Below are 10,914 nucleotides of genomic sequence, written 5' to 3' on the forward strand. Positions count from 1 at the left end.
TGTTATAGTACAAAACATTGAATTCATTGTCTTATCAATAATAAATGGGCATAAATTGTGAAATCATTATTCTAATTGTAATAAAATCATGAAGAGCAAAAACACGAAATAAAAATATTTATTTTGAAAGTCATTTTTGTTATTTACCAAAGTTTTCACTTTCTACAATTAACGAATTCATCGTATACTCGAACGACATTATAGTTCTAACTCTAATTTATTAATTTCATTCAATTTTATTCAAAAAATTGAAAATTTAAAATATCATCTCTTTTAATTGTTGGATTTTTTTTAATGGATGCTTTATTTTAATTAACTTTGGTATGACTATATTTCAAATTTTTACCTGTTTATAACTTGTTTGATGTTGGTCATTTAAAGTTTTTTTTTTATAAAAAAGAATTGTTTGATAAAAAGAAAAAAAAATTTATAATATTTTTTGTTTGTTAAATTTATAAAAAATATAAATAAAAATATTAATATTTTAAATAATGAATGGAGTGATTTGATAGTTGAAATGCTATATAACATGATAGTTAAATTTGGAATAAAAAAATCACCAAATCCTAATACTAATCTCCCATTAACTTGTGCACTAATTAAAAAGATTATCTATTTCTTTAAATAAAGACATTTCATATTGATTAAATTAATAAAAAAAAATGTTAACTTTTTTTTAGTGAATAATACTCAATTTTATTGATCCATAAGAAATATTTGCATATTAATGTGAAAAAAAGCTAAGAATTTAATTATGATAAAAAATTAATTATTTATATATCTCAACATTTTTTTTATAGAGGACATGTATATTAAAAAAGAAAAAAAACATGTGTTACAAATAATGACATGAAAATAAAAAAGTAAAAAAGTAAAAAAGTAAAAAAAAAAAATTCAATAAGTTATCGAGCTCGTAAATTTTCGAAAAGAACGATTAATTACCGATAGAATCTACTAACTTTATTCTATCGGTAAATAATAAAATAAAATTAATTTATTTTAGGGTGTCATGTTAGCTCTCCTTTATTCAAAAAAAAATATTAACTTTTCTAAACGAATCTAAAAAAACATCGTAATAATAACATTATAAATGATACATATCGGACGACTACGATCATAGAAAGTTCGACGATTTCTCTCTAACTAGATAGTTTACCAAAAACTAATTGAGATGGTATCTCAAATATGTAGGTCTATCATATCAGACGCAATAATCTAAACTTTTCAACAACTACCAAAAGATTTAGACATTACTCAATGAATCTCAATAATGCTTCATAAAAGACTTTAAATACTAGTCACCCTCGATAATACAAAACTAAGTGAGTTGCCGATTCAACCTCTCTTCGTAACACATACGACAAAGACTAACCATAATACAACATTTTTTATGCACATATTATCATATGTAAGAACTCCACCGTAAATAACGCTCGATTCAAAAAACGATACCTTAGATGAAATCTATGATTTCCAGAATTTTCCCAACAAAAAATATATGGAATCATCATCGAGAACAACTTGTAGCAATGCCCCACATGTAAACTATTCATATATTGTCAACACATAACATCTTGTTCAGACGTAGACCTTGCATCTTACGATAAAGTCTTCATAATGTTTAATCTCTTTCTCTATCTAAATCAGATAGCGAAACAACTAAACCATAAGAAAGATTTGCATATTATTATAAAATTATTTTTTAAATTTAGAACACTAACATTTGATCTCTAAATAAGTATTATTCCCACTTGAATTACCTTAATGGGTTATTGTTAAAATTATTACAAAATTACTAATTTTATAATAAAAAAATCATTGTCCATAGTAATAATTTAAAAAAATTGTATGAAAAATAATTAAAAAAATAATAATTTTAGACATCAAAACTAAAAAACATTATTTATTATTCATTACACCACTAAATTAATTAACTAAAATATTAAAATACATTATATTTTTATTTTTTTTATTTTATCTTTATTAAATCTTTTAATTAATAAAAAAAATCTCATTTTCTCAAAATAATCACGGTCATTATTTTTTTCAAATAATATGAATTATTTATTTAAAAAAAATGTGTCCATATAGGCTTAATTCCTTCATTGTAATTAATCTTTGTTTATATGAAATTAACTAATGTTTTTTTACACTTATAAATACCTACTATGATTTAAAAATTAGTTAAAACAATGATAATGATAAAGATAAACTAAAATAAGTCAATGAGTGGAACAAACAAATAAAATAACTTTTAACCTATAAAAATAATAAAAAATAATTTAATATATTTTTAGAAATATGATTAAATAATATAAACACATATTTTAGTTAAGATGGAGATTGGGAGAGGTAAGCAAAAGTGGGATCCATTGTTGCTTGGCGCTGAAAATGACAGGTTCCAACCCTTCTCTCTTCTTTCTCTCTCTTCTGCACTTTTTATGAACTTTATTAATTTTCTATTGTGAACTTTTCACAGACCAAAAGGAGCTGGCTTGCGCACAGAGTGAGAGAGAGAAAGAGATGATGATAGATTCTAGAAAGATTATTGTTCTTCTTTGTTGTTAAGGTATTCGCGCCAGTGGAAAGTTTCTGTACTGATTTCGTTTACACATCAAAATTCGGTAAAAAGTAGGTACGTCTTTGAGATCTCTCTTCAAATTTCTCTACCGTCTTTTCTTATGTGGAATTTCATTCACAATTCTCGTATATCTGTTTGTTTGTTTGTTCGGCCGGTCATATTCATGTTCGCTAGGTGTGAAAATTGTATGTTTATCCCCTTCCTTAAAGATTCCCACTCAGATTTGTTAACTTTTCATGAGATATGTCTTGATGCTGTTTATCCTTAAAGGCGAAAGAGCTGATTCTGTAGATTGATCTTTGCATGTCATATGTACTGTGGATCTGGAAATGAAAATTTCTTAAAACTTCAGCCTTTTATGGAGGAGAACTCAATTGCTTGATAATTGATTATTGATTATTGATTATCAACTGCAAAGTGGTCTCAGTTTCTTAATTTAATTTGTTTAATTTCCTGTTTTTTTTTTTAATCTTTTTGTTTGGTTATCATCATTCATGATGTCCTGTAAGTTAGGTCAACTTTCTGTATATCGTTTTCATGGTCACGGATCTGTTACTGTTTAATGGTCAAGCTCTTCAATGCTATTTTTGATGTTTTGATTTCTTTACAGGTAATGATTATGTCTCTTATCTGAGAATTAAACTATTACAGCTATCAAGAACATGGAATACATGTGTGATTACTGTGGGGAGCAAAAGTCATTAATATATTGTAGATCTGATGCTGCTAGCTTATGCTTATCTTGTGATCATAGCGTACACTCTGCAAATGCTCTTTCTCGACGCCATTCAAGAACTCTTGTGTGTGAGAGGTGTAATTCCGAACCTGCATTTGTCAGATGTATTGAAGAAAGAATATCACTTTGTCATAACTGTGATTGGACTGGACATGCTTCCTCAGTCACGGCTTCTATGCACAAGAGGGAAGCGATTACTTGTTATTCGGGTTGTCCTTCCTGGGAAGAGTTATGTTCGTTTTGGCCATTTATTCAAGATAAACCTTCTGGTGAAGGTTCTACATGTGAGAAGGAGATGAGCTCTATGAGTATTGCTGAGAACAGCCTCACCACCAATTCTAGGAATGCTTTACAAGGTAAGAAAGGATGTGATTGATGCTTGTTTTCTCCAATGTAATGATTGTTTTGAAGAATTTTGTCTAAGCTAAAACAATTTTTTACAGAGTCATCTTCACTACCTCCATTGAACAACAGGACACAAAATGCAGAAGCTAGTGGACTTGGAAAATCAAATTTATCCAAGGTAGTGTTTCAGTCAGAACAGTTTTACAATTAGACAGGCTTAAACTCAACCTCATGATCATGTCATCATTATTTACGAACTAAGTCATCTCTAGACATGTTCATTTGGAAACACTTTTTATTTCTGGATCTAAATCTGGATCCAAATGACAAACTCACTAAAAGAGGAGATCAAGTGAATCTGTATCTGACTAAATTATGTATTCAAATGTGAGGAGATATCTCAATTAAAAGAGTGTTTCCATTAATGTTGAAGATTTTGACACTTCTTTTGGATTTCTTCTAACTACTTTTATGTAGAAAATAAAGAATAACTGACAATCTTCTATAAGAATGATAGTTAAGGTGTTAACTTCTAACTATTTTTGTTAAATCAGTTAATTAGTCTCAGCAGTTAATTAGTTTCAGGTTATTTTGTTAGGAGATATTAATTTGATAATTGTTGTTAATATATGTTATTTTCATTCTTACTTTGAATCTGCTATATCAAGCAAACATGTAATAGTTTAGCCAGTAAAAATAAGAAGCAAATTTGAACATTGTGAGATAATTTATTCTTCTTCATCTTCCAAAAGTTTCACAATTTCATTGTTGAATGATCCTCACTTTTTGTGATTCTATGAAGTACAAACATTTATTTTACTTCCTTATTCCTATGCACCGTCTTGATTTCTTTCCATTAATGTCCAGGTTTTCTGTTCTGGATCAAAGTCACCTGCTTTATGTGGAGTGGATGCATTTGACGATGACTTTGATATAGATGAAGTTGACATGTCTATTGAAAACTATGAGGAACTCTTTGGTATAGCCCCACATAGTCAAAGTCATCTTTTTGACGAGAAAGGATTTGACGGCTTGTTTGATTTGAAGGATATGTCTACTGATTTCCAAGATCAAAGTACATACCCAGCAGAGGTAACACAAAATCCCCATTAGCAAGGTCTCAAGTTCGAATTTTTTAAATAAGCAGATGACCTGATTTTGTGAATAGTCTGAAAATTTAAAAAGTTCAAATTGAATAGCCTTTTGGATCCATTGAAAAATATTAATGAACCAATATGGAAGGTGTAATTGAAGCTTTTAATGTCTCAAACACTTTAAAACAAATTCTATTTGGAAAAGAGTATTTCTTCATTTCTCATATGAGGCATATATACTTGGACATTAGTATTTTCTTTGTTTCTCCACCACAGATTACCAATGTGGGTATGTGTATTATGATAGTAAATATATTAGCTATGTTTGGTTCTGGGGGGATTGGAATTGAGTGCCTAATTCCAAATCATTTGTTTGTTTGATGACTTGAAATAAGGAATTTGAATTCTAATTCTGATTCTGATTCACATTCTATGGAACTCAAAGTATATAATTTCTTAAATTCCAACTTCTTCATTCTCGCATCCAAATTACAATTCTATGATTTGTCCAAACATAAGAATTGTAATTTCAGTTCCAATTCATATCCAAGTTATAGCGGTTATTTGAACTTGAATCTTCTCCAAAGGGTTTCTTCTCTTCACGTCCTCTTTTTCTCCTATTGTGTATTGTATAAGTACATTTTGCAAATTTTTAGCATTAGCTGAATTGGCTGAGATTGATGCTCCCCATATTTTAATATCTGCATATTCTTTTTCCAATATGTGGTTAATATTGTCATATGAAAAATCTTGTGTAGGGATCAATGATTGGAGTGGCTAATAATAACCAGCACCAACCTGCTAGCAGCAATGCAGCGTCTGCTGATTCCATATTAAGCTCTAAAACAGAACCAAACCTCTGTTTTTTCAGGCGAGCGCATTCCAACCTTTCGTTTTCCGGCATCACCGGAGAAAGCAGTGTAGGGGATTATCAAGACTGCGGAGCTTCTTCTGCGTTGATTTCTATGGGCGAGCAATCTTGGTATCCACAATGTCCTGAGAGTTCCATGCCTTCTTCTAGCAGGACCAATGCGGTTTTGCGTTACAAAGAAAAGAGAAAAGCACGCAAGTAAGTCCATATGGTTTCTACAATTTATATTCATTTTTCTCCGTTTTAACAATGAGTAATGATAGAGATCGAAAAATATATTTACAGGAAAGTATAGGGAATGATGTGTCATTTCTTGGTTGGATTAAAAATCTAATATGAGAAAGAATTTTTAAATTTTTAATTCAATCAACGGATGACATCATTCCCTAGACTTTCTTGTCAATATATTTTCCGCTATCTATCGTTACTCTTTAACAATTATATAATTGACAAAATTCAAGATGAAATTTTATTTTAAGTTTTTCTTAGATTGATATTGCTAGAGAAAAAAATCGGGCAAACACCAAATCCAACCTGAATTTAGTAGTTCCGGTTGAGTGCGGGTTGTCATTTCTACACTTTTTTTTGCCTTTCATTAATAAAGAAAAGAAACTGAATGCAAAGAATAGAATTACTACTATTTATATAAACAAAGAAATGAACAAAGATAAGAAAACACTAACAATTAGATAATCAACTACCACTATTCTAAGATATTTTTTCAAATTTTAAGTTTATTTTTATAAAACCCCTATTGTTAAGGGATATGAGATAATAGGGTTTTTTTGTGTGTGTATTGGACTATTTATCCTTTGAATTGTAGGTGAAAAGATAAGAGTTAATGATTTGAAAGTTATAAAAGAAACTAAGATGAGTATTTTTATTTTTGTTGAAAAGATTTGTTTGATAATGGGGATACAAATTTACTTAAGGCCTGGTTTGTTGTGGATTAATTTCAAATAATTAACTATTCAATTAACAATCTACCATAAATCTAGTCTGATTTTCAATGAAACAAGGATATTTAAATATAGAGGATACAAATCTTAAGTTTCTAGAAGACATTTCAATTATTCTTTCTTTTTGACACATAGATTTGAGAAGAAGGTAAGATATGCCTCACGTAAAGCGAGGGCAGATGTAAGAAAACGTGTGAAGGGACGGTTCGTGAAGGCGGGAGATGCATACGATTACGATCCATTGGGCCAAACAAGAAGTTATTAATAAGTCTATATCCTTTTAGCCGTGCTAAAAGGACAAGCATAATGGGTAAAGACGTCGACAACAACACGACTCAGGTCTGTTTGTTTTGCTTCTGCTAAAATATTATACATATATATATATGGTAAGCATAGTAACAAGCTAAAGTGTATGAGAAATTAAACGCGATGAATTGCCCAGAATAAAAAGGGTTGTTCAACATAAACACATTCGAAAGGCCGAGATTTAATATTTTTGTTTTAGTTGGCAAGGAATGTACAGGTATTATAAAACCGTTTATTAAATTGCATTAATTATAGCCATTTATAATTTGGCTTTGTAGACATCATATTTATAGTAGTAGTTATTTTCCATTATATTGTATGTAGTATTTTTCGTTTCAACTGTCATTACTCGTAAGCTCTTCCAATCGCCAATTTTGTGGGTTAGCACAATATTGGTTTGGCGCCGAGTCGGTTAGTCTCGGTAAGTCGCAGTTTCCTTCTCCTTTGAGACCTTGTAATACTATTTTATTTGGAATGAATTCAATATTTTTAAGATTAGTTGCTGCTTTTTTTCTTTTTTAATGTACAATGTTTAATAAAATATATCAAGAGATATTATTTTAAGTACACTTACAAGTTGTTCTATTCTTTTTTTTTTTTCTTATTGGGGGGCCTATATCTGATCTAACATTAGGTGGTTACGGTTATTTAAATAATTAATTATTATTTAAATAATTTTGTTTAAAATAAAATTATACAAAGTTAAATTATTGATTAAAAATACTTTAAAATATTACATTTTTAACTAACTAATTTATATATATATATATATATATATATATATATATATATATATATATATATATATATATATATATATATATAATTAATGATGCTTAATTTTTAAAGTGTCCAGATTGTCGGGTCGAGAGCTGTGGTTAATTTGGATACTTAGGTCGGATTGTGGGTTGACCCGTTTTTAAATTTAAAACGGTTAAAAATAAAATTAAAAATGCTAGAGGTATGTTTTAAATTTGCAACCTAACAAAACAAGTACAACTCTTTAACCAACTAGGCTACAAAAACTTTATATTTTAAATTCAACACCAAATTTGATAAACGCAGGACGTTTTAATATTAATATAAGTTCAACTTTTTAACTAACTATATATATATATATATAATGATGTTTAATTTTTAAAATGTCCGGATTGCCGGGTCGAGAGCTGTGGTTAATTTGGATACTTGGGTCGGATTGTGGGTTGACCCGTTTTTAAATTTAAAACGGTTAAAAATAAAATTAAAAATGCTAGATGTATGTTTCGAACTTTCAACCTAACAAAACAAATACAATTCTTTAACCAACTAGACTACAAAAACTTTATATTTTAAATTAAACACCAAATTTGATAAACGCGGGACGTTTTAATATTAATATAAGTTCAAATTTTTAACTAACTAATCTATATATATATAATAATGCTTAATTTTTAAAGTGTTCGGATTGTCGGGTCAAGAGTTGTGGTTAATTTGGATACTTGGGTCGGATTGTGGGTTGACCCGTATTTAAATTTAAAACGGTTAAAAATAAAATTAAAAATGCTAGAGGTATGTTTCAAACTTGCAACCTAACAAAACAAGTTCAGTTCTTTAACCAACTAGGCTACAAAGACTTTATATTTTAAATTTAACACCAAATTTGATAAACGCGGGACGTTTTAATATTAATATAAGTTCAACTTTTTAACTAACTAATCTATATATATATAATGATGTTTAATTTTTAAAGTGTCCGGATTGCCGGGTCGAGAGCTGTGGTTAATTTGGATACTTGGGTCGGATTGTGGGTTGACCCGTTTTTAAATTTAAAACGGTTAAAAATAAAATTAAAAATGCTAGAGGTATGTTTCGAACTTGCAACCTAACAAAACAATTATAACTCTTTAACCAACTAGGCTACAAAGACTTTATATTTTAAATTCAACATCAAATTTGATAAACGCGGGACGTTTTAATATTAATATAAGTTCAACTTTTTAACTAACTAATCTCTATATATATATAATGATGCTTAATTTTTTAAGTGTCCGGATTGCCGGGTCGAGAGCTGTGGTTAATTTGGATACTTGGGTTGGATTGTGGGTTGACCTGTTTTTAAATTTAAAACGGTTAAAAATAAAATTAAAAATGCTAGATGTATGTTTCGAACTTGCAACCTAACAAAATAAGTACAACTTTTTAACCAACTAGGCTACAAAGACTTATATAAAATTAAAAATGCTAGACGTATGTTTTTAACTAACTAATATATAATGATGTTGAGTAATGGATACTTGGGTCGGATTGTGAGTTGACCCACCCATACACTTAAAACGGTTAAAAATAAAATATAAAATGTTATCCGTAATTCTTTTTCACGGTTTTTATATTATTACTCGTGTAAATGCACGGGCTAAATGCTAGTTTGGTATTATAAGATTACTGATTCTACCCACTCTTAATCCCATTTTCACCCTTAAAATGCAGTAATTCAACTTCAAAAAAACATTTTCAAACTCAAAAAAATATTATTTTTATTTTTTTTATCAATTCTTTTAATATTTTCAATATTATTTACATATTTATAATTTTACAAATTAAACTCTAATAATTTTTTTATTTAATTAATTTTTTTAATAAAAAATATATAAATAAATAATTAAATAAATAATTAAATACATATAAATAAATAATATTAATATATAAATAAATTATATAAATATATAAAAAATAAAATTAATATTTTAAAAGATTATATAAAAAATAAAATTAATTATATAAACAAAATTAATATATAAATAAATTATATAAAAATAAAATAAAATTAAACTTACAACTTTAAACTTATTCGATAAATATTTGAAATATATATAAAATAGTCTTTTTTGGTGGATGAACAATATATGCGTTTTCATGAGAGAATAATGGATCAAAACCCATTATGTGTATGAGTTTGATGGTGGGTTGGAGCTTCCAAACCCAAAATGAATTTACATATACAGTTGAATTGGAGACTCTCTAAGTATTTTAAATCGGGGATGGTCCGAGTCTCCAAGTATTTTAAATCGGGGATGGTCCGACTGGCATAGGAGTTTTCTATATTCGATACTATTATATTAATATTAAATATATATATTTTGGTTAATTTTTATTTTGACTTTTGACATTTCACATCGTTAGACCATCTCCAACCGAAAAATTCATTTTCAAACTCATTTTGGTGTAAATGTCACATCAAACAGTAATTCTACTCCAACCGAAAAACTCATTCTCAAACCCAAAAGAATATTTTTATAATATTCTTTCTTACATCAACTTTTATAACTTTTTAATATCACCCATATATTTTACAAACTTATAAATTACACCACAATATTATAATATCATTCAAATATTTTACACTTAAATATAAATTAATTATAAAAATTTATTAAAAATTCAAAAATTACAATACACAAACAAAAAAAATACATATGAGATTTATTACATATGTATTTTTATTTTGTTGTGTTGATGTATTATTTTAGTTTATGAAGTACTTTGTATTTTGTTTATTATTGTAATGTATTTGGTAATTTTTATAATTATATATAATATAATATATATATAAATTAAAGTAATTTTTTTTAATATTATTATAATTTTTTTTAAATTATATTATAAATTTATGTTATATAAAAAATATTATATAAATTAAATTAATAATTATATAAATAAACTTAATATAAAATATAAGATAAAAATAAAATATAAATAAATAAAACATATAAACAAATTAAAATATAAGTAAATTATATAAGTAAGTTTAATATATAAAATTAATTAAGTAAAAGTTAAAGGGCTAAAATGCAAAAAAATAAAAATATATGTGTTTGTGAACAGTAGAAACGCATATTTGCGTTTTTTTAAGAGGGAAAATGAGAAATCTCATTTTGAGTTTGGTTTTACAGTTCGGTTGGAGGAGAAAACCCATTTTGGGTATGAGTTTCCAGTACTATTGGAGATGGTCTTAGACCATCTCCAACCAAAAAACCCATTTTCAA

At 27.4% G+C, this 10,914-nt stretch overlaps 1 protein-coding gene across 2 annotated transcripts; it reads left to right on the forward strand.

Annotated features, from left to right (window-relative positions):
* Positions 1-2,483: 2,483 nt before the first annotated feature.
* LOC124910681 (zinc finger protein CONSTANS-LIKE 9-like) lies at positions 2,484-7,237 on the forward strand. Of its 2 annotated transcripts, none has more exons than XM_047451356.1 (6): positions 2,484-2,635; positions 3,192-3,673; positions 3,761-3,840; positions 4,530-4,754; positions 5,515-5,825; positions 6,722-7,237. In XM_047451356.1, the coding sequence occupies exons 2-6, from the start codon at positions 3,244-3,246 to the stop codon at positions 6,849-6,851; spliced, it is 1,176 nt and encodes a 391-aa protein (XP_047307312.1). In that variant the 5' UTR covers positions 2,484-2,635; positions 3,192-3,243; the 3' UTR covers positions 6,852-7,237. The 2 variants fall into 2 exon arrangements, with proteins under 2 accessions (XP_047307312.1, XP_047307313.1); XM_047451357.1 differs by having other exon boundaries at positions 2,484-2,631.
* Positions 7,238-10,914: the final 3,677 nt, after the last annotated feature.

Source organism: Impatiens glandulifera, chromosome 7 (assembly GCF_907164915.1).
Source record: "Impatiens glandulifera chromosome 7, dImpGla2.1, whole genome shotgun sequence".
NCBI classification, from domain to species: domain Eukaryota; kingdom Viridiplantae; phylum Streptophyta; class Magnoliopsida; order Ericales; family Balsaminaceae; genus Impatiens; species Impatiens glandulifera.

Coding starts and splice junctions, on each gene's coding strand:
- LOC124910681 (XM_047451356.1), top strand. CDS start 3,244: ATGGAATACATGTGTGATTACTGTGGGGAGCAAAAGTCATTAATATAT. Junction 3,841..4,529: donor GAAAATCAAATTTATCCAAG/GTAGTGTTTCAG, acceptor ATTAATGTCCAG/GTTTTCTGTTCTGGATCAAA. Junction 4,755..5,514: donor AAAGTACATACCCAGCAGAG/GTAACACAAAAT, acceptor AATCTTGTGTAG/GGATCAATGATTGGAGTGGC.